This window comes from Emiliania huxleyi (genome assembly GCF_000372725.1).
Source record: "Emiliania huxleyi CCMP1516 unplaced genomic scaffold EMIHUscaffold_1, whole genome shotgun sequence".
Lineage (NCBI taxonomy): Eukaryota > Haptophyta > Isochrysidales > Noelaerhabdaceae > Emiliania > Emiliania huxleyi.
The window spans coordinates 2,288,873-2,311,273 of record NW_005202428.1 but is presented as its reverse complement, the minus strand read 5'-3'; the positions used below and the strand labels follow the sequence as shown (position 1 = coordinate 2,311,273).

Here is a 22,401-nt window from a genome sequence, read left to right as displayed (position 1 = left end):
ACGTACGAGGAGCTGAACCCCCAGGGAGCTGATTACAAGAGGGATCGCTGGGAATTCTTATCTTTTTTGAGCACTGGATAGGGTCGATTCCGCATGGTACGGGACCCCTCGATCGTCTCGCCCTCCCTCACTGGTGTGTTCATTGGGGGGGGTCATAACAAACACGGTACAGGATCAATGACTGCACTCCAAGTGCTCCAAGGATCGAGGTGCACGCTGCCAAAGCAGTGTCGTCCCCCCTCTCCCCGACGGCGATGGCGGTGTGACCGATCGAGCTACAAGAGGAGCTTGTTCAGCAGGATCCGGGATAGTCAGATGCACTACCTCACTGGGCCTGAGACCACCACACGACCCTCCCATCACCGTCTCGGATTTATGTGGAGTCGAACCACTCCGGGATGGGCAAGCCCATCGATTGTCATTGATCCATCTGGTTAATTGTCAAAATTCCTCAAGAGGGGAGGGGGCTCTGACGGAGTGTGTGGTGGGAGAGGGCAGGGAATGAGCGCAGGGGGATTTCACCAAGATGCAAGAATAGTAAGAATGCTCACCCATTGAGGAGGAACTGCTCGGCCCACCCTGATCCTGCTGAACAAGCTCCTCTTGTAGCTCGATCGGTCACACCGCCATCACCGTCGGGGAGAGGCGGGACGACACTGCTCTGTGGCAGCGTGCACCTCGATCCTGTACCATGTTTGTTATGCCCCCCCCCAATGAACACACCAGTGAGGGAGGGCGAGACGATCGAGGGGTCCCGTACCATGCGGAATCGACCCTATCCAGTGCTCAAGTGCTCATATAAGGGTAACCCAGCGAAGCCCCGAAACCAGCTGAAGTGCGGACCTGCACACACGTATATGCCGCTCTCGGCACGGCAGAGGCGCGAGCGCCGCGCCGCGCCGCGCTGCCGAGGCTCAGCCAGGACGCGGCTCGCGGCAGCGCAAACCGCCCGGCGCCGAGCCGGTGCTACTGGGACCCGCGGCCGCCTCCGCTGCGCCTGCTTCCTCGCGCGCCGCTGGACGTCGGCCGAGAAGACCGCTTCCCTCTGGGACCCGACTCCGCGAAGATCGCGCGCGCGTCGTGAGTGGCGGCGCGCGCGCGATCTCTGTTCCCGGGCACGCCGGTCGCAGTGGCATGGGATCCCAGGCTCAAAACAGCGCTCCCGTCAACAGCGAGCGAGCGCCGCCTGCTCCTCCTCCCGCCGCCGCTCCGCTCGCCGAGACAACTCGGTGCCGCCGTTCTCGCCGCCGCCGCCGCCGCCGCTGCCGCCGCCCTCCATCTCGCGGCGCGTCCCTCTGATGGCGCGGGCGCCTCGCTCGCCGGCGCCTCGCCGCCGCCCCCCCTCTCGCCGCCGCTCCGCTCGTGGCCGCCGCCTCCCCTGTCAATCCCGCCGCCTCCCCTGTCAACCCGCCGCCCGCACCACCGCCGCCACCGGCGCCTGGCGCCTCGCCGCCGCCCGCCACCGCCCTCCCCCGCGCCGCTGAGCGGTGCCCAGGGGGCGAGCCCCCGCTGCGCAGCCTCACCGCAGTGCACTGCGCTCTCCGCGCCCCTGACGTCTGTGAGGAGGTGGTGTTGCACAGCATGGAGCGGCGAGCGTTTAGCGAGCCCCTCAGCTAGTAAATGAATAAAGCCCACATCTCCAGGAGAGATGCGACGGTGTATCATTCACTTTATGCCACCGTTGCATATCCATGGGCGACGCACGAACACAGAGGCACAGTGCGCACCCCGCCCCGCTCACAGGGCGTGCATCACACAGGCGTGGACTGTGTGACTGCTCGGGTTTCTTTCTGGGGACTCTTGACAGAGGTGTGCTAGTCGCTATAGTCGGACGGTTCCGGCGCGTCTGACTGATGGGCAATTCGGGCTCAAGTGAGGGCCGCGGTCGCGGTCGCGGCCAGCGCGCGGGGCCTGGCTAGGGCTGCCGGGAGTGATCTCGATCCACGTGCCGGAGCGCGCGTGGTGCTTGAGCAGCCGGGCGGTTGCCGCAGCCACCTCAAACGGCAGCTCGTCGAGCCACTCGCCAAAGGTGCCCTCCTCTTGCGCCGCAGCGAGGAATCGTTCACCTAGCTCCTGGGCCGTATGCGCGGCAAGCCGGGAAGAGTGCCTCGTTCTGGATCTCCTCCGGCGCCTCGGAGTTAGCCGCAGAGGGAGGAGCCGACGCAGAAGAGGCCCGCTTCGCAGGCGAGTAGGTAGCTGTGATCTGATCAAACGGAAGAGCACCTTCTTTTGCACCTCTAGGGCTGGGAATAGCCTCTCGAGGTGCAAGTGAAATGTATGGTGGCTTTTGTCATCCCTTCGGGGTTGAAGTGACTCGGTTTTCTTTTTTCAGCCAGCTGAAGCAAGGAGCAAGCCTCGCGCTAAGGGCGTCTCACTCCTTGACCAACATGTTTACTGCCATCTTCGTCGTTGGGTTCGCCACCCAGCCTGCCACGCTGGCCACGTTCGCCACCCAGCCTGCCACGGTGGCCACCGCGCCAGCTGACCAGGTCCTCCGACGGCCTGACACTCGCTTCGCTCGCAACATCACGGTCTTTCACGTCAATCAACATTCGTTTGGCGCCGTGCCGGTGAACATGAACACGGCTGACCTGACTGGCGACCTCTTCTTCGACCTCCTCGAGGTCCTCATCTCGCCCTTGCTGTGCCAGAATCACTCGCACAAGCTGCCCGGGCCCGACCCCTGCACCAACCCAGAGGCGATGGGCGCAGACCTCGTCGTCAACAAGGTGACGCTGGAGGTCGACTCGCGCTTCTCTGGATACGCCGCGTGCAACGTGTGCGTCGAAGGCCAAGATCCGTTTGGTGGATACTGCGAGGACGGCAAGTACATCTGCGACTGCCTCGCCACAGGCGGCGCTGCCAGCTGGCCGCCCAAGCTCCGTCCTTGCAACACAACCGTGGGTTTTGAGGAGGTCTACAGCCTGATGGGCAAGGGAATTGGGCACAAGGGGTGCCGCCGCTCGCCGCAGCTCCCGTCGCCCACGCCGGCCCAGTGCTACGTCGAAGGTGTTTTTGGCAAGCTCACCGCCGCGGACGGCGGCGCCTGGTACAGCAGCCTTGAGGCGGGCTTCTGCGGAGAGGAGGGCGGGGACTGCACCTGGCGCGTCGCGAGTGTGGACAAGATTGTGAGCCGGAGCTGCCACGTCCGCGTCTTTGGCGAGGAGGTGCAGAGGGCTGGCGCGCCCGAATGCCTCGACGCCTGCGGCAAGGACCGCACCAACGTCACCTCGCCCTGCTGGGTTTCCTGCCTCTACAAGGCTGCGCTCGGGCCAGACGCGGGCCACCCCGACGGCAAGGTGGGCGGCCTCTCCCTCGAGGCGCTCAAGCAGGCGTGGGCAAAACCCTTTCTGGGCGAGGAGTCGGGCGGGTGCCCCGCCCTGGAGGAATGGGCCGGCGGCCAGCGGCGGCCGCTGCTAAACTCGCTGCCTGTGCTGTCGCCGTGGGGAGGCCGCCCGCGGACGCTGCTACCGTCGCGGGCAGCCGGCACCCTGGTTGCGGCTCTCTGAGCGAGGGCCATCGGTCGCAGGCGTGGTGTACAGTATTACGTGCACAGAGCAGCTGAGAGAGCACCCCCAAGGGTGCCTGAGGTGAAATCCCGCCTGTGATGGAGGCTGGAGCGTGCCGCACACCTGTCTGTGTTTATCTAGTTGTCAGAACTCTGCGTGTTCTCTGGACTCTCATACGTAAACAGATGAAAGCGATCACGCATATAAATGTAATGGTAAACAGACCACAATATCCCTTGGCCAAAGTACATCTCCGGGCCACCGCAAATTTTGACATCGTTTGACGTCAGCAAATTTCCTGCAAATTTCGAGGGGCGGCCGCAAATTTTAAGGTAGATTTTGATTGTCAAAACGTGCCCGTCTTGGCAGTAATATCTCTCGAGGTCGAGCACACACAGCCGTCCCTTGAGTACTTTACGGCATCGGCTTTAGTCGCGTGCTGTGTGCATGTTGCAGCGCTCAACCAGTTGGCCAAAGTATACAGGTTTCGATCCGGGCCACCGCAAACTTTGATCAGCAAATTTCGAGGGGCGGCAGCAAATTTTAAGGTAGATTTTGATTGTCAAAACGTGTCCGTCTTGGCACAGGATAGAGCATATAGTCTTGGCACAGGATAGAGCATATAGGCGGCGAACACCCAGGTGCGCAGGGACATCTCGCGACTCTGCCCGCTCGCTCGACCCTTTTGCCGCGAGAGGGCGCCGACCGCGTGTAAGAGGTGGCTGGCGCCCTGAGGCGGCATTTGGTGGCGTGGCTGGGGAGTGCGGAACGCTACTGGCGGCGTGACAGGGCCTCTCTCCGCTGCGTGCGCCGCCCATCGGCACGCGGGTGCGCAGACATCGCGACTCTGGCCCGCTCGCTCGACCCTTTTGCCGCGAGAGGGCGCCGGCCACGTGTAAGTGGTGGCTGGCGGCCTGGCGCCCTGAGGCGGCATTTGGTGGGGTCAGCGTGCGGTGCTGAGTCTTACTCGTCGGCGCTGGGGCCAGATCCCAGCGCAGAACTCTGCAACGCTGGCATACAAACACAAGAAGACTAACCCTAACCCTAACCCTAACCCTAACCCTAACCCTGAACCAACCCTAGGTCAGCGTGCGGGGCTGAGTCTTAGTCGTCGGCGCTGTGGGGCCAGATCCCAGCGCAGAACCCTGCAACGCTGGCATATACAGACACAACAAGACTAACCCTGACCCTAACCCTCTAACCCTAACAACCCTAACCTAACCCACCCCCCAACTCCACCCCACCGCAGATTTGAAAGATCTTGTTGAAATCAGGCCTGGCCGCAATTTTTTTCAAAATTTTCGCAGGCGCTCCGCGCCTGCAGACTTTGAAATAAATTCGACAAAATTGGTACCTGGCCCAAAAATAGCCCTCGAGGTCGAGCACACACAATATCCGGGGAATTTTTAGTCCGTTCCCCCGAGAACGGAAAGAAGAACACAGCGCATGCATTCCGGCATGACAAAGGGACACTCTCGAGCGAGAAGCAGAAGCACACTTTCCAACGAGGATGGACAGCCTCCTCCGCTTCCACCATCCCTTCCTCCTCCATCCACCCCTTCGCCAACTCACCACCTGCGTGCGTGAGCCCCGTGAGCTCCCTCGCCACCGCCCGCCTCGCGTCCGCGACGCAGGAGGGCAGGCAAGGCTCGGCAACCGCTCACTCACTCCCCCAGTCAGTCCCATTCCAGCTTCCCCGCCTCCTCCACCTAGCGTGTCCGCGCCCGCACCGCCTCTTCCACAACCTCGCGGCGCGATGTGTCGAGAACTTGGAGCACTTGGAGTGCAATCAGTAACCGCACATCCAGGGCCGGGGAGCTCAGAAGCGCACCCAGCGGGCCGGATGATTGGCATCGGGTTGCGGGCAAGAGAGCCCTAGCCCCGGGGGTGCGCGTTCGCAGGGAAAGGGCCTTAAAGTAAGAGCCAGTTTTTGCCACTTCGGTTAGCTCTTGAGGGTCCGATATCACCGGCAACGCAGTGGCAAGCAAACCGTTAAATTTGCCGGCAGGTCTGATATTTAGGTCTCGGATTTCAAGATTAGAGACCCCTGGAGAGCTAACGAAGTGGCAAAAACAGGCTCTAAACACGGGTCTCCGAGGGTTAGTCCGCGCTCCAGGTTTCCCCTAGCAGCGGAGCGCCCCCTCTACTCGGAGCCAATAAACACCAGACGAGAACCCGGGTCTTTTTTCGCCGTGGTGCAGGAGCAGCCCGGGTTGTTGTGCCTTGCCTCTCGTGCCTCTCGTGTTTTCCTGTGCTGATGGCCACCACCTCGAGCTACACCGCGAGCGAGCTCGCGGGTTGGTGGGTATCCTACACGACGCCGGGGCTGTGCTGGCTGTGGGCCGAGGAGAGCGCCACGCAACTCAAGCAGACCACGCGCTGCTGCTGCTGCTTTGTGACCAACGAGGACACAATCACCGAGAGCGACGGCGCCTGGAGCTCCACCTTCACGCCGCTCACGATAGAGCGCGGCGCTTGCACGCTCACTGCCCAGGAGCAGAAGGGGCGGGGCATTGCTCGGGGCGTGTCGACCTTCAAAGCGTGCTGTTGAAGCGTGGCGGCTTGATGCTGTCCCGAGGCAGACGTGACATCGCCCTGCTCTCTCGCCGTTGCCATTTGAACATGATTTTTGTACCAGAAAACAAAGAGCGTCAATAGTACAACACGTGGGCGTCTCAGCCTGGGGAAAAAGCGTCTCACGGCCTCAGTGTGGGCTGAGACGTGAGAGAGCTGAGCCGGGAGAGAGACTCCTGACGAGGACACCCCAGAGCCCGGCAACGAAGCACACTTCCAAGCCCCTGTGAGAGCAGAGAGCGGCTCTATCTTGCTGCCTTCTCCTCCTTCACGCCGCGGCGAGGCCGGTCAGCTCGAGACCCGCGGCCCGACGGTCAGCCCCGAGGACCGATGCGACCTACAGCCGAGATCCAGCCGAGATCCAACCGATAGCTCGCTCTCCGGCCGACCTCGAGGCCCGCGGCGACCCGCTGCTCGTAATAGTCGGCATCGAGCCACGCGGGCCGAGGCTGGCCGGCGACGCGCAGCGCCCGCTCCGCCTAGCAGCAGCGCGAGACGGTGAGCGCAGAGAGAGATTGAGGCTGGGGCGATCCCTCGCATCTCTCCGCATCCGGTGCGACCGGCCGGAGCCCCACGGCACACAGAGTGTAGGTGTGCACACAGAGTGCACCCAACGAATTGTGGCCGAGATGTAGCCGAGACGTAGCCGAGGAGGAGCCGGGATGTAGCCGAGAGATGCACGAGGGGCACTCGGGTGCAAACGCCTGCAGCAGCGACTCCTCCGCCCAATCGCCGTACATGTACCTTGTCTCGGAGACGACCCAGTCATTGTTGGCCATGTAGAGCGGCGCACCAGGTCCGAGCGGCTGCAGCGCCGCGAGCCGGTACTCGCCCTCGCTGAGGCCGGACACGCCGCACGCCGCGCCGAGCGAGCCGGACACCTCCGGCGCGTAGTAGACCTTTGTCGGCGCGGTGTACCTGCGTGGTCAAGCCGGGGGGCATACACTCTGGACGTGGCCATATGCACAACCTCTCCCACCCGTTGGCTCCGCGGCCGTGCGGTGTCGACACGGCGTATCAAGCGGTGCATGGCCGGGCGGCCCCCATGGAGACCGGCTATCCCGCATCTGCCCACGCACCCGACGGGAGGGCCAAGCGGCTCCTTTGCGTCCGGCCGCGTCCAGACGCCCACCGCGAGGAGGGACGGCTTCGGCAGCGACGCCGCCTTGACTCCGCGCGCGGTCAGGAGCGGCGAGATCGCCTCGAGCAGCGCCTCGTGCACCAAGTCGAGGGTCGCGCCGGCGGTGGCGCGCGTGGCGACGCCGAGCGGGTCGACGGGCGCGCGAGAGACGGAGCGGAAGAGCGTCTCGTTGGAGACCGAGTAGAAGATCTCGAGGAAACCCGCGCACTCCCGCTCCGCGCCGCCCGCCGCGCCGCGTTCCGCGGCACCCGCCGCGCAGCGCACGGGCCCGTCCGACCAGCGCACGCCGATGGGGACGCCTACAGGAAGGTACAGAGAAGGATCGGACCACGGCCGTCCGACCAGCGCCAGCTCCAGCGTGGTCCCTTCGAGGTTGCGATGGGGAAGAAAGCGTTCTGCGGGTACTCTCCCTCGGTGAGGTTGACGGCGGGCGAGCGCCACCAGGCGGACTCGTACCCGAGGTAGGCCTTGGAGAGGGCGGTGGTGCCGTTGCCAGAGTGGAAGCGCGAAAAAATCTTCCACCCCGCGCCCTTTGGCGAGTCGAATCGGATGCACGACAGCGCCGACTTGACGCGCCCGCCGAGAAGGCTGGCGACGCCGGGCAGTGGCAGGAGCCGCGCACGCGGGACGTTGAGCATGACGACAGCAGGCTCGATCCGCTCGGTCCGGGTGGCGCCGCCCGCCGCGGACTTGATGCGCAGCGCGGGCGCGCCCGCAGCCGCCCCATCGGCCGCCCCTCCGCGAGGCTCGATCCCGACCAGCTCAGCGCCGAGCGTGACAGTTGCTCCGGCAGCGGCGATCTCGCGCGCCATCGCCTCGAGTGCGGTCGCGTAGCCGGCCGGGAGACCTGTCGCCGGGTCAATGATGCGCCGAAGAGGGGCAGAGTAGTTGAATTGGAAGGGCTTGGGCATGTCCTTCTTGGCCGACGGGCAGCCGGGCTCGTAGCAAGCAGTCGGCAGTGCCAGCTTCAGGATCACGTCGCCCGGCAGGTGCATGTCGGGAGAGAAGCGGTACGCGCCGACGTCGAGCGTGAAATTGTGACCGCCGAGCGCCAGGTCCCGGACCGAGTAGGTGCGGCCGCCGAGTCGGCCACTCGCCTCCAGCAGGCAGAGGCCGGACGCGTCGTAGCCGGGCTGGTCGAGCCGCCGCCACGCCCAGTACACACCGGACCAGCCGCCGCCGACGACCACCTCCGAGCAGTGGGAGAGGGACATCGTGCGATGGAGGGGCGGCGCTGGCGGGAGCGGCGCTCCGCGGAGGGACTCGGTCGGCGAACACTCGGGAAAAACTCAACTTTCCTTTCCAAGTCGAATCATCGGGTCGCTCCTCATCGCAAACCCTGTCAGCAGAGACTCGAATGTACGTAAGAGCTACATACACTGAAAAATCACCCGAATACCACGTTCGGATCGCTCCTCATCGCAAACCCTGTCAGCAGTTCACCTACGGGTATGTTCGTAAGAGCTACATACACTGAAAAAGAAAGGCCGCGGCGCCGCCGCGCTGCTACGCGAGCAGGGCGCTCGTTGCTGCTCCGTCTCTTTGTATCTTCCACTGCGTTTATCAGAAGACGCTGCATGAGCAGCACTTGCATGGAGTGCTTACTCCCGCTTCTTTCCTTGTCCTATCCTCATGCCTCCGCGGTGGGCAGGGAGGGAGCACAGGAGCCGCTGGTAGAACTCTACCAGCTTTCTTTGCCGGGCGGTGCCGTCGTACGCGAGTGGGTGGGCAGCGAAGCGGTGGCACATCTCAGGCTGATCCCTGCCGACTCGCTCGCGCCAAATGCTGGCGCAATGGTGCCCATCGGCGCGGCGCACGATCGAGGCCTGCTGCACCGTGGCGTCTGGATCGGTGTTCTACGCGGGCCTGCGACGGCAGCTGAGCTGCTCCTGCTGCAGCGCAGCGATAGGGTCGTAACTTGCCCGACGGCGTGGGGCCTCGTCGGCGAGCACAGCGCGCCGAGCGAGGCGTGGGAGTCCACGGTCCGCCGGGCTGTGAGGGAGGAGCTCGGCGTGGTCGATATCGCCTCGCTGGGCCCTCTGGGCGTGCCGGTCCTCTTCAAGTGCGCCGGCCCGACCCCTCCACACCTGACGCGCACCCCTGCCGCAGCCGCGCGCGCCAGCCCCGTCATCGCCGTCGGAGACTATCACCACAGACCCATCGAGCTCATCTTGTAAATCTTCATCCGTGCGCGCTCGCAGGTCCAACTACTCGCGCGACGGCGGGCTCGGGGGGCGGAGGGACCGCACGAAGCTCGACCTGCAGGTGACTGCGCTGTACTGGGTGCGGCTGGCCGAGGGGGCGGAAACGCGGCTCCGCTTCGACGCGGAGGTTGCGCGCTGGAGGTGGGCGAGCACGGAGGCGGTGCGAGCAATGCTGGCGCGGGAGAGGAGCCGCCTGTGCAACGACAAGATCCGCACACTCTTGGACCACGCGGTGCCTCTCCTCGAGGCGCACCTCGCCGAGGAGGCGGCTGGCAGGCGGCTGGGGCCGGGCGAGCGGAGACGGAGACGTTACAGTGGTGAAGATCGATCGCGTCGGTTGGATGTCTGAGTTGCTGTAGATGCTGCTCTGACGTGCTGATGGTGGGTGCGACACTGACCCGCCCCCCGCGCCTTGCTCTCAGTTCCGGGCGTTTATAGCTTTATACCGGCGTGTTACGATGCGGATGGTGTGTATGTGTCTTGTGTGCGCGAGACAGGCGCGAGAGAGCGAGAGGACGCCGCGGCGCGTACCCGCGAGAGGCGCTACACCGATCGACACATCTCGGTCAAAAAAGAAAAAAAGTGGCGCACAGTTTTTTTGGCGGACCAGGCGGAGTGGTGAGACGCGTGAGAGGCAGAGCCAGAGGGCAGTGGGCAGAGGCGTCCCCGTCCCGCCGTCCTACGGAGTACGGTCCGATATGGACTTTCGCGTTTTCCGTCTCCCGTCATGTAACACGTGAGACTAACACCATAGACTGCAATGCGACTAGAGACGTCCAGAGACCGGAGACCGGACAGCAGCAGCTCAACAGTCTGACTCTCGCTCTCGCGACTCCCGCACAGTCCAACGTCCCTCCACGGCATGCGACATGCTCCCTCGCGTATTTCGTCCCTGAAGACCAGAACCGGAGCACTGCGGCGCGCCCCGTGTCACTCTCTCTTGACACGCCGAACACGCTCACCGCTCGCTCCCGCCAAGCTCCCGGAACTCACGTCTCGCGGTGGCTCCCCCCCCCCCCCCAAAGCGACGTCACAAGCGGCCTGCCTGTCGCCGCGCCGCAGCCTCTCCATCGTCGAGCGGCGGCGGCGAAGGCTTCGGCTTCCGGTTGTAGAGGAGCACCGATGCGAGCACGAGCGACATGCCCTGCAGGAAGGCGCGCGTGGGCCGCGAGCCGTCGAGGACCGACGAAACAACGCACCTGCGCGGGGCGAGGCGAACGGGGGTGGGCGCCGGGCGCCAGGCGGGTGTTCGAGCGGCGAGCGGCCGAGAAGAGAGGGGCGGGCCGTGGGTCGGAAGGCGTGGGTCGGAGGAGGGCGCTGCGCCAGCGTGTGTGCGTGGCGTGCGTGGCGTTCGCACGTGAGGACGATTGCGACGGCGGTGGCGTAGGTCTTGACGATGTTGTCGGCGTACTTGATTACGGCGGCGACGAGCAGCCCGCCGAGCGCGCGCAGCCAGACGACGGACCAGACGGTGGGCGTGAAGCCGACGAAGGGGCCCGAGGCGGCGAGGGCTGCCCTCTCGAGCCCAAAGAGGACAAAGAGGGCCTGCTCACAGCGTGCGGCGGTGACGCCTGGGCGGCTCTCTGTCTCGGAGCGCGCGCTCGGCCGAAGGGGAGGGGAGGGCGGCCTGCGGGATGCCGAAGACGGCGAGCTGCACGTTGCGCACCCACAGCGACGCCTCGCTCGCCTTCATCTTCTTCTCGAGGTAGATGTTCGCGAAGCCTAATTAACTAACTAATTAACTAAGTAGTTAATTAGTCATCTTCTTCTCGCGGTCGATGTTCGCAAAGCCCGAGAGCAGAGACGAGGCGAGCACCGCGCTGATGCCGAGCAGCGGCCGGCCGGCGGACGCGGCGCCCGCCGCGGCGGAGACCGAGTCGGACGCCTGGACGAGCCCCACGCCGGCGCAGAGCAGGGAGAGCGAGAGCCACTGCAGCCGCCGCAGCGCGCCGCCGAGGTAGAGGACGTAGAAGAGAGCCGTTGTCAGCGTCTTGGACTGGGACCAGAGCTGGTACGAGGTGGCGGAGAGGTTGGAGACGGAGACGAAGAAGAGCATGTTCTGGAGGCCGAACAGCAGCGCCGGAAGCCCCATCGCGAGCGTGTCCCGCCACCCCACCACCACCCGCTGCCGCACGTCCGCTAGCATCTGCCGCGGCCCTCCGAGCTGGCGCGAGATGACGGCGAGGCAGACGGGGAGCTTGATGCACTCCGACACGAGGACGGCGGCGGCGCCGAGGTACATCGGCCGCCCCGCCACAGGGATGCGTGACTCGCGCGCCAGCAGCGTGATGACTGTCGTCTGCAGCACGAGCAGCACCAGCACGAGAGCACGGACTCGCTTGCCACCCCTAGGCGCGGCGGCGGCACGGGCGCCGCCGCCCGCCTGCGCCATCGCGCCGCGCAGCCGCGGCGCCGGCGAGCGGCCGCTGCTCAGCTTGAGCGGCATGGGCGGGAGCCGCCGCCGAGCCGCAGGCTGCATTGCGAGCGGCCCAGCGCCAGCACGCGGCGAGTGCGGCGCAGCGTGCCTCGGGCCGGCGCACCGGCCACTGCCGAGCGGCAGCAGGGCGGTGCCGCCATCCGGGAGCAACAGCAGCAGCAAGAGGGGCAGCGGAGGCCTCGCCCCTCGGGCCATTTGGCGAGAAGCCATTGGCCTGGGTCTTTTCTTTTTAATTTTCTCCTTTTCTTCTCGTACCAACTTCGACTCCCCTGATTCGGTCAAGAACAATTGGGTCAAGAACAAGCAACCGCCAAACGGCTTCGGCTCGGAAAAAGAAAAAACCAGCGCGCCAATTGGCGCCGGCCCAAAGTCGGCGGAGCCAAGGCGCCCAACATCGCCAGCCAACACGCCAGCCAGCCATGATTTCAACAGAGCAGCCGCCTCGCCGCACCGGCCTGATCGTGGGAGCCGCCGCCACCACGGCCGCGCTCTTCGTCCTCGGCGTCTTCGTCCACCAGCGCCACTACAACGCGCTGACGCAGATGTCGGACATGACTTCGGCGATGACGGCCTCCGACCCTCTCTCGACGTACTACGGCGGCGCGCGACGCCTCGAGCCTTGTTGCCCAGTGGGCGGGGGCAGTTTAGAGTCCAGCCGCCCATGGAACCTCCGCCCGTTTTGCTCGCTGCGTGCATCCCTCCTCGCCCGCTTTCGCTCGCTCACGTGACCCTCACCCCTCCTTCCGTCAGAGTACCTGGGCGGCTCGAACGTCAAAGGACCCGAGCCCAACGCGACGTTCGGCCCTGCTCCATTCTATCAGTTTGTCGGCGAGTCGGCGATCGTCGGCGCAAAGTACTCGGCGGCGGGCGCCCAGACGGTCGCTGACTTTGCCACCGCCGGCGCGGCCGGAGGCGGGTACAACCCGGTCGAAAACACGGCCAAGCGCTTCTCGGCGCTCTCGCTCACCACCGCCAACGACTATGGCACCCTGGCAATGGGCGGCTCCGTCAAGAACCCGGTGGACGTGTACAACGACTACAACGCGCCGAAGGAGGCGCGGGGCGCGCCTTGCGGTTGACGAGCCCGCGCCTGCGTGCCCTCTCGCAACAATGACGCAGCTATGCGCCGGAGCGGCAGACGTGTTGCCGTGGCCGTCCCTGACACGCGCAAGCCCTACCTCCCGCACAGGAGCGCGGCATCGTCGAGGACGTGCTGGCCGACCCTTCGCACGCGGGCGACATTCTCGTCAAGGCGAGAGATCGCAGAGAGAGGAGGAGAGGTCTGGCCGAGGGGAGGAGACCCGCTCGCTCGCGGCCGACATTCTCCAGGCTCTGGCTCAGTCCCCGGCGGCCGCCGCCGCCGCCACCGCCTCCGCCGCCACCGCCTCCGCCGCCGCCGCCGCCGCCGCCTCCGCCGCCGCCGCCTCCTCCGCCGCCGCCTGCGCCGCCTCCACCTCCGCCTCCGCCTCTGCCGCCGCCGCCGCCGCCGCCGCCGCCCCTCGCGGCGCCTCTCCTTCGACACGGCCGAGAGAGGGTCCGCCCTCTGATCCACAGGCCCTCTGAACACACAGGCCCAGAACGACGCGATGACGCAGATGTCGGGTGCCGCGGCGGCAAAGATGCCGGCGGCGCAGACCGGCGACATGTCTCACGCCGGAGACGCCGTCGTCGCGGCGCGCACTTCCGCACCACACCACTCGCCCTCTCCCCCCCCAGCGCCTCGCTGGTGTGCCACTCCCCCCCGCCCACTCCCCCCCGCCGAGACACGACCCGAGGCACACGACCCGAGGCACATGCTCGAGGTACACGCCGAGGCACAAGCCGATGGCCCTGGCCGCGGCCCTCGCCTGTGGCGACGCAGGCGCAAAACGACGCCATCGCGCAGGCCAAGGGCGCGGCGGCGGCAAAGATGGACGAGCAGGGCGTGCCGTCCGCGCAGGCCGCAGACCTGCCGCACGCGGGGGACAACATCGTCGCGGCGCGCTCTCTCCTCCCCGCCACACACCGCGCCTCGCCCGCCTCGCCCACCCCGCCCGCCCCGCCCGCCTCGCTCGCGTTGGCAGCTGCTCTGCCGCCCCCCCGGTCCGAGACGCGAGAGGCGAGCACTGCCCTCCCGCCACTAGGCCGAGAACGGCGCCGTGGCGCAGGCCGAGGCGGCGGTGGCGGCAAAGCTGCAGGCGTAGGAGGCTGTTGAGGTTGCGGCGGCAGAAGCGGTGAGTGTGAACAAGCGCATGTGCCATGTGTGCCACATGCATGTACGTGTGACCGTCGTGCGAAAGTTCTCGTGTTCCGCTGCGGCGCATGGGTGATGCTCCGATAAACCCTCCGGATCTTCGCATTCCTGGATAAAGCAGACACCAGACCTCGGTTTCCCATAGGGTTTCTGCTGCGGTTTCCCATGGCGGTTTCCCATAGCCGAAACCCCACGGGTCGGTCGGTTTCTGCCGCGCGCTGTGTTTTTTCTCGGGGATCTGTTTTCTGGGACACCCGCCTCGATTTCCCGTGGGATCTGCCTGTGTTGACCCCAGTCAAGGTTATGGGAGCGGCCATAACAGGTGTTATGGCTGTTATGGCTGGCTGCTCATAACACCTCATAACACCTCATAACACCTCATAACACATCCATCGCTGTTATGGCTGTTATGCCCACCCTACCATGACACCTCATAACACCTCATAACACCTCATAACACTCATAACACATCCCACTGGTTGTTATGACAGCCAGCATAACAACCTCATAACAGCTGTTATGTGTCCCACGGATTTTTCTTTTGGAGCCCCGCCGCGCGTATCCCGGCGTTCGCCGGTAAATTCTTCTTTCGCACAACACTGGGCACGGGTAAGATTCTTCTTTCGGAAATTGTAAAATTCTTCTTTCGGAGCGCCCGCCAACCATGGCCTACCGGATGAAGATGTTCAAGAGCCAGAAGCCCTCGTCGGTTGACCTGCGTGACCTGCGCGTCTCCGACTTCAAGAGGGTTCCCGGCTTCAACTATGTGTCGGCGGAGGACGAGCACACGGACAACTCGCTGTGTGCTCTGACATCCGAGAGGCGTGGGCCATCAACGCGTCAAACGGCCTGCAAATCTACGCGTTTCCCGAGGGATCGAAGGACGAGTCGGCGACGTGTTGACGCCGAAAATGTTTCAGAGCGTCATGTCCGTTTGGTGTGCCCGGCCATCCGACCTCGGCTCGGACATGTGGCTAGCCGTCGTCGAGATTCCGAGCAAGCAGCAGAACGCGCCCCTGTTCGGCACGTTGGAAGTGGCGGCTCCGCTGAGCGCGTGTTATTGAATTTAACTTGAGGGCAAAAGAGAAAATATTTGGCGATCGATGCCGACCGAACCTCGCGCGCGGGACCTGTTCCTTTTTACCCATCTCACAGTAGAGGTGTCCGTTTTTATTTACTCGCGCGCGGCAGCGCGCGAAACGAAATTCCAGCGGCGAGCAGTTCGGTGTGGCCTCGCTTGCGTCTCGGGCCATAAGAACGAGGGTATGGGACGGGTTTCTCCAAGTCTGCACAAAATAGGGTCATCCAGGGCTCATGGTAGTGATGTGGTGGGATGGCTCACAGCCCATAACAACCCATAACATGTTATGGGCTGCTATGCCCCGAGAGCCATAACACCATAACAATAACTGCGCCTGGGGACAACCTGTGGGTCTGGTTTCTGCGGTGTGAAGACATCTCCCGCCTCGTCCTAATGAGCTCATTCCGGCCAATGAACAGGTGTACCCCCGTCCGAACCCGGGGGTATCGAGCACGAAATCACAGAGAGAAAGAACATTCTACATTGCGCCGTGACGCGATATGTTATCTGGGATCTGCTTTTTCGGGCCCCGATGGCGAGCTGGCTCGACGATCTCGGTCTCAACGAGCTCGAACACATCAAGGATGGCGCAAGTGCCTTCGCGCAGGAGCTCCACCCAATCAACTCGGCGGAGGATTTCATCAGCTTTGTGGTTGCGCTCAACCTCTACTGTCGCAGGAGGTGGTGGAGAATGACCTCCAGACTGACCCGGAGAATCACCTCCACCCAGCCCCACTTCAGCACCCCTATTATCACACTCTCCCCCCCCCCACAGTGATGAATAGTCTACCTATCTCCCTATATTCCCACACCCTGTGCAGTGGCACGTCTTTGCCACCCAGACCCCTAATATTAGGCACCTTGGGCGCCGAACAGGCGCCCAAGTATTGCCACGTAATAGCTCCCTCAACTCTCGAGGCGTCGTCATGACTCATGTGACACCTTGAGCAGTCACCCCGCTGAGGCTGAGCCCCAGCATTCATTCCCGGTGTTGTACGACACCATTCCCTTAAACCACTCGGATACGAGTTCCTTATACCAATCCTACAGCCGTCTGCCGGGTGCACCCGGACCCCCCCGGAGGGGCCCGGGAAGGGTCTAGCGGCCCTCCAGCGGCCCCCAACGCCCCCCCCGCGGCCCTGTTTTCGTAGTGTATCACTATGTTATGTCACTATCATACCCACGACCCAGGGTACCCGAGCGTTCCCGAGCAGCTACAAGGTCGAGCCGCTGGAATGCCTCCTCCAGTGGCACCCAGTCGCGCTCGAGGTACGGGAGGAGCTTCGCCTTGCAGCTGTAATACAGTTTCTCGAAGCAGGCTGCCCGAGCCTGCAGAATGGCACACTCGTGGCACTTGTCCTCGTGGGCGAGCTGAATCCCGTAAACGTCCCGCATATCATCGAATTGCGCCTCGTTCAGGCCGGCGTCGATCATCCGACGGGTCACCCGGCGTTCGAAGACGCTTTCCCGATCGCTGTCCGAAGACGCGTCGTCGGGACGGGAGTCGCTGGCAGGCAGGTCCTCGACCGCCGGCTCCTCCTCGACCGCGGGCTCCTCTGGCGTCGGCACGTCCTGCAACGTTCTGGAACGACAGCGAGAAGCGCCTCCGCGCCCGCCTGCCGCCGCTTGCACTTGCCCAACTCCTTGTCCACGCCGCTCGCGTGTGTCTCGAGCCGCTTGCCGTACACGACCGCCTGCTCGAGTCGCGCGCCCGCCAGCTCGCCGCGTAGGTCCCACACAAGGTACGCCAGCGCAGCCTTCTTCAGGTTCTTTATCTGGAGAGCCATCAGCGCGCCGCGCCGCTGCGACAAAAAGAGCGTGTTTACGGCAGCTTTCGCGGCGATGATGATGCCGTTGGTGACCTCGCCGACGATGCTGACCTCGTTGGAGGGTGCGGGGACGGGATGGTTGCCGAGGAGCATGGTCTCGAGGCGATTTAAGAGCGCGGTGGGCTCCAAGGCGAGCTGCGCCGAACTGGAGCGAGTCGGCCGCGCCCGAATTGCTGACGCCGCATCGGCGCCGGTCGAGTCCGACACGACCGCGGTCTTCTCCACCGGCTCGAGGTTCGCCATCCGCGGCGCTGCACCGCGGATTCGAACGGCTGCTCGCTCCTGCTCGGCGGCTGGCCAGTCAGCCGGGCGCTTCGAGAGGGCGGTCGCCGTCGGTGCACATCGACGATCATGGCGAGCGAGCAGCCCCGCACCAGTGAGTGGATGCAGCCCACCGGAGGTACTCTGGGCCGGCGCGGGGGGCCCAGAGGGTGTCCATGCGGGGGGGAGATGGGGTCCCATGGCCCGCCGCAGGCGCCGATTTTTTGGCGTTTTTTCTTTTTTCGCGATTTTTTACTTGTTTTCATGGGAATCGGCGTACTTGCGGCCATGCTATCACGCCTTGCGACAGCCTGTCGGCGCAGCTGACCGTGCCATGATGCACAATTGATCACCTGCATAGCTCGCGGCCTTAGTATTAAGCATTCAGTGACGACCTGATCGTACGGCCAGTAGGAAGGTGTCCTTCCAGCTGCGTGCACGCTTCTGGCGCAATGCGCGTCACCTCGGATGGGCTGCTGGCACTCTCGAGGCTATGCCTACACAGCCTCGCGCGCATGGGCAGTCAAGAGGGACCACGCACCTTCTCAGGACAGCGCCGGTGCCTCTCTCTTGGACCGGCAAACTTGGTGGTCTCGTGTCACCAATGTGGGACCAGTGCGGCATCGCGCCATCGACAGCTCTGAACTGCGCCTCACCACTGACCGGGAAGGCCGCCAAGTGGGCCAGCACAGGTCGCACATTGTGGCAGCAGTCAGCAGTGCATGGCTGATAGCTAGAGCAGCAGCGTCAGGGTCGCAGGGTCGGATCGTGTCAAGCCTCTCGCCCGGCCGGCCGCGTGCAGACGTCGGCCTGTCTGCTGTCTGCAGTGATCTGTCGGCGGTCAGTACGACCGATCAGGTCGGAGTTTTCTGATGGTTGGAGGGTCTATCTGTATGTACTCCTCGAGATCTCTCCAAATCTGCCCTCTGTTAGACCGGGTTAGATCGGGAAGTCGGTGCTCATAGAGACTCATAGAGCCGGAGCCCCGTTTCCGCACTGCTGCGCGGCGCACGGTGTGGGCCGGGGGCCCCCGCGCCGGCCCAGAGCGGAGGTACTGTCTGAGGTGGGGCCCGGCGCGTGAGGCTCGTCGGCGTCCGCCATCACCGCCTGCGGCCACTGCAGAGTCGGCCAAACCAGGCTCGATTTTGGCCATTTTGGCACGGACCTTGCGGACTCTTCACAGCTGGGTCCCGGTGCACCCGGTGAGACGGCACCCGGATCGAGGATGGCTTTAGCCTTTACAGCCTCACCCGCGATCAGCAATACCGCAGAGCCGTGCACGTGGCTCCCCACTCACACTTGCTGGGCACCAACCTTTGGGTCCAGATGACGATCCCTCTACAAACGAGGCAAGAGGGACGCCTCGCGATACTACGGAGGGCCTCGACCAGGACACTTGCTGGTCAGACCACCCCGATCCCTACCACACCACGTTGGGAGGGCTGCTAGCCAGCAACAGCGAGCCCAAGGGCGACATCGATGTACTTGAGAAGTCATCGTCGCCTGACTCCGTTGGGGAGGGGGCTATGCCAGCTGAAAAGCCTTCTGCCGGGCTGCCGGCGAGCTCTGGGGCAGCTCTCCTCCGACGGAAGTCTCACCAAACCCGGAAGGGATTGGCTTGACCGTGGCAGCGATCAAGCCAGCTGCAGTGAATTCGCAGCAGGATGTGAGTATCACGCAACAACGGTACGAAATCAACAGAACTTGGACGAACATCCGACGAGGCTTGGGGCGTACAGGAACCTGCCCAGAACCTCGGTGTATCACCTTCACCATCGCCTCTGCTGGCCGCCGCAGGGCAGCCACCAGCACCAGTGCCGCTGCCGCAGTCAGGCGCGCCCGGTGCGCGCAACTATCTCGACATCATTCGATCACCAGCGCCTACGCGACTGAGCTCCCCTGCTCTGCCGTCTGCCTTGCCGCCTGTCGAGCTGCCCAGCCTTCAGTCCGCCGTCTCGTGCGACCCTCCCTTCGGTGTCGTGGCCGAGGCTGCTGCCACTGGCAAGCCAGACAACTCTAATGCCCGTCCCTGGATCGCGCTTCTGTGTACGTTGCCGTCCCTTTGCGGCGCGTCGCACCGACCAAACCGCGGAGCTGGAGCCGGGCAATCAATCGACGGTCACTGTCGACTTGTCCGCGAGCGAAGGGCTCGCAGCCGCGTTCAATCTCCGCCTCGCAAAGCGACGCGACGGGCTGCGTGACAGGCGTCCACCAAAGACTCCCGTGTCTGCGAGCCCTGCGACGACGAGGCGATCTGTGAGCCATGCGCCGAGGAGTCGGCTGCCGTGCCTCCTGGACATGTCTTTGACTTTCGCATGCTCTACACTCTCCCACATGTCGAGGCGATCGAGTCCTCGATCCCTGACGCCGGTGCTGGCCTCGGCACGAAGAAGGCGTTTTCCGAGGGAGAGGTTGTAGTTCACATCATCACATGGAGCACCAGACAGCAGTCAGTAGAGAGCTCCACCCCTCTGCTGGGGCTCGCCGGTCGTAGGACGGCGCCCCACCAGCGCCCGACCGGGGCACCCGCGCGGACAGGGAGAGCGATGCATGCACTGATGCCTTAGCTGGCGTCGCGTTAGGAGGGGGGGATCGGGCGCGATGTGCGTGACCACAGCCGCTGCACCCTTGCGCGACGTAGTGTCGCTTGTGTGCAGTCGTGTGACGTGTGTCGAGATGCGCGAATCGTGCCTGCCCTGTGTTCATGCCATATGTGCTTGCCATGTCCATCCCATGTGTCGGCTGCGCCTAGCTGCGCCTTTACGCTTTAGGAAGAGGTGGCGATGGAGAGGGCGAGCTGGACGAGCTGGATGAGGGCCGGCCGTGTGGAACGCGAGACTGGCACCGGCTGCACGCCGGGGTCTCGAGTCAGGCCGAGGTTGTCGTATGTCGGTTGTTGTCGGATGTCGGCGATGGTTGACGGCACTGCACGTGCCGGGTACCGATCCATCAACGGGTCACCACGTTTGATTGCGGGAGGACGAGGGCTCCCACTCGCGCCCGGCGGCGCGCGGAGGAGGCCGAGAGTATAGGCCAAGTATACAAACAAGAGCAGAAAGCGAGCAACTACGATTGAGACGCCGCACAGAAAGCGAACCCGCGTGACACAATCGAGGGAAGAAACTCATGTGAGACAGAGAGTCACGCGGGACAGGAGAGTAAAGTGCCAAGGGGGCACCACAGAGAGCAGTTACTATCTCCGCATTCCAACGCTCCTGGCGGCGACGGCGGCCGCGTCCGCCGTTGCCACGCGCAAGCTGGCGGGGGGCGGGGGGCGGGGAGGAGCGGGCGGCGCGCTCGGGGAGCCGATGCTGGGAGAGGGCGGCGAGAGGGTGTGAGAGGGGGCGCCGACCTGTGGACACGGCTTCTTGTAGCCGGGCGCTGCGGAAGCTGTCCACTCTCTCTCTGGGCGGGCAAATACCCAAAAAGGCAGCAAAAGTGCATACCCACTGACAGGCTCGAACTGCCGACATTCGCGTTATTGGCACGACGCTCTAACCAACTGAGCTAAGCGGGCGCTGGATGATGAACGCAGAAGTGGAGTGGCGGTACATATTCGCAAAAAGTTGACCTCAATAGGTGTGAAGGTGAGGTGTGAGGGTGAGTGTCATAGATTAAAGTAGTTTGGGGGTTGGAAGGTGTGAAGGTGAGGTGTGAGGGTGAGTGTTATAGTTCAAAGTAGTTTGGGGGGTGGCTTTATTGGGGTATTCCGATCGTCGCCCTACTCCGTTAGCGTCAGCTGCCCCTGGCCTCCTTCATTCTGCCATCCGCTGCGGGCCCACGCCAACGCTGCCTGTCGGCCCTCTCCTCCGGGGCACCGAGGGGGGGGGGGGCCTAGGGGGAGAGAAGGCCCCGACCTAGCTGCCGAGGCGCCAGCCGAGGCTGCCCTAGAGGCTACCACACCAAAGGCCGAGACGACAACCAAGGCCACTACCCGGAGAGCCGAGGCGACAGCCAAAGCCCCAGCCGACGCTGCCACGCGCAAGCCCTAATACAACATCAATACCATCATCTATCAAAACACACACAACCAACCCCTTCATCCCAACCCAAAAATCAATTATGACTCACCCTGCCATCAGACAGATATTCCACCACCTCAACTTCACTCCCCAACTTCACTTTCCCTTACTCCTGATATCTCCGCGATGTACCGCACGTCGCACACCATGCGGAGTATTGGGGCCGGTACTCGGGGTCGGGGTCTGAGTCCGTCGCGCGGCTCGCGCCTCCTCCAGTGAGGTTGAACGTGTCTCGACCGACGCGGTTTATCATCCTCGTTTAGTATATGTATACATAGTCGAACCCTCCGCCGGACACGTGCCAGTCAGAGGCAGCGCCCCTCCCTGTGCGCAAACCTTCGACCCCCAACCCACGTGCGCCGGCCCTCTGCCACACCGCTCCGTCCTGACTCCGTCACTGTAGTCCGTAGAGCAAGAGCGTTGGACCGATTGAGACTGAGTGTGCTGGGTGGTGCCACCACGAGGCTGTGAGCCCACCTGAGGTTCTGAGCTATGAAAGTGTGGCTGAGTTGAACTCTCGTAAACCTCTCATGAGTCGGCAGCACTGCGCCTGAGCATCCAACGGTGATCTGGCGCAGGGGGAGGGTGACAACCCGCCGCCCTCAGTTGCATCTGGTCTGATGCGCCTGACCCATCCTAAGACTGCCGGGGAGCCCTCCCTTCTGCGGTGCGTGCGGAAGAGGATAGCACGTAGTGTAGCCACTCGCTTCCTGTGCACCCTCGGCCTCACGAGCCGTTTTCTGTCGTCTCCCTCAATCAGAGCCGATTGTGCAACTCACAGCGTTCATCGGCGTGACCTTGGCAGGTGAAGAGAACTGCATCCGCACTGCACACGCACCAGAGGCGTCTCAACCCGTGTCCGCCACTAACTCGGATGCCGAAGGCGAAGCAGCTCGGCCGTGAGCACCAGAGGGTTATGCTCTTATAACCAGTCGAGAATGCGGCCCCAAGAGCACGGTCGGCCCAATTGGCTATTGCGCATGCAAATGGGCGTGGAAGCGCGGAGGCCGGGCAGGCTCGCTTGAACCGGCCGCCATCGCGGCAAACTCCGTGGTCGCTAAAAAATATTAAATTTAAACGAAGGAGTAACCCCGCCCTTCACTGCCAGGA

General features: G+C 64.0%; 7 protein-coding genes across 7 annotated transcripts; 4 read left to right on the top strand and 3 right to left on the bottom strand.

Annotated features, from left to right (window-relative positions):
- Positions 1–2,370: 2,370 nt before the first annotated feature.
- EMIHUDRAFT_431896 (hypothetical protein) lies at positions 2,371–3,733 on the top strand. Its single transcript, XM_005794365.1, has one exon. The coding sequence runs from the start codon at positions 2,388–2,390 to the stop codon at positions 3,507–3,509; it is 1,122 nt and encodes a 373-aa protein (XP_005794422.1). The 5' UTR covers positions 2,371–2,387; the 3' UTR covers positions 3,510–3,733.
- Positions 3,734–6,147: 2,414 nt separating this feature from the next.
- Positions 6,148–8,438, bottom strand: EMIHUDRAFT_461052 (hypothetical protein; the record flags this gene model as incomplete). Its single annotated transcript, XM_005794364.1, has 5 exons — positions 6,148–6,420; positions 6,491–6,562; positions 6,788–7,001; positions 7,163–7,523; positions 7,553–8,438. The coding sequence occupies 5 exons, from the start codon at positions 8,436–8,438 to the stop codon at positions 6,352–6,354; spliced, it is 1,602 nt and encodes a 533-aa protein (XP_005794421.1). The 3' UTR covers positions 6,148–6,351.
- A 579-nt stretch (positions 8,439–9,017) lies between these two features.
- EMIHUDRAFT_95177 (hypothetical protein) lies at positions 9,018–9,777 on the top strand (the record flags this gene model as incomplete). Its single annotated transcript, XM_005794363.1, has 2 exons — positions 9,018–9,286; positions 9,426–9,777. The coding sequence occupies 2 exons, from the start codon at positions 9,018–9,020 to the stop codon at positions 9,775–9,777; spliced, it is 621 nt and encodes a 206-aa protein (XP_005794420.1).
- A 681-nt stretch (positions 9,778–10,458) lies between these two features.
- On the bottom strand, positions 10,459–11,670 carry EMIHUDRAFT_194646 (hypothetical protein; the record flags this gene model as incomplete). Its single annotated transcript, XM_005794362.1, has 4 exons — positions 10,459–10,627; positions 10,786–10,973; positions 11,095–11,127; positions 11,302–11,670. The coding sequence occupies 4 exons, from the start codon at positions 11,668–11,670 to the stop codon at positions 10,459–10,461; spliced, it is 759 nt and encodes a 252-aa protein (XP_005794419.1).
- A 614-nt stretch (positions 11,671–12,284) lies between these two features.
- On the top strand, positions 12,285–14,225 carry EMIHUDRAFT_461051 (hypothetical protein; the record flags this gene model as incomplete). The annotated part of the gene is made up of 6 exons (XM_005794361.1): positions 12,285–12,494; positions 12,618–12,884; positions 13,055–13,145; positions 13,420–13,532; positions 13,727–13,837; positions 13,989–14,225. 6 exons carry the CDS (start codon positions 12,285–12,287, stop codon positions 14,046–14,048), a joined length of 852 nt encoding a protein of 283 aa, XP_005794418.1. The 3' UTR covers positions 14,049–14,225.
- Positions 14,226–15,657: 1,432 nt separating this feature from the next.
- Positions 15,658–17,251, bottom strand: EMIHUDRAFT_95174 (hypothetical protein; the record flags this gene model as incomplete). The annotated part of the gene is made up of 3 exons (XM_005794360.1): positions 15,658–15,776; positions 16,376–16,751; positions 16,832–17,251. 3 exons carry the CDS (start codon positions 17,249–17,251, stop codon positions 15,658–15,660), a joined length of 915 nt encoding a protein of 304 aa, XP_005794417.1.
- A 2,037-nt stretch (positions 17,252–19,288) lies between these two features.
- Positions 19,289–20,189, top strand: EMIHUDRAFT_194640 (hypothetical protein; the record flags this gene model as incomplete). Its single annotated transcript, XM_005794359.1, has 4 exons — positions 19,289–19,393; positions 19,474–19,680; positions 19,764–19,872; positions 20,047–20,189. The coding sequence occupies 4 exons, from the start codon at positions 19,289–19,291 to the stop codon at positions 20,187–20,189; spliced, it is 564 nt and encodes a 187-aa protein (XP_005794416.1).
- Positions 20,190–22,401: the final 2,212 nt, after the last annotated feature.

Bases quoted from the DNA above. Each gene is read 5' to 3' on its own strand.
- EMIHUDRAFT_431896 (XM_005794365.1), top strand. From the start codon at position 2,388: ATGTTTACTGCCATCTTCGTCGTTGGGTTCGCCACCCAGCCTGCCACG.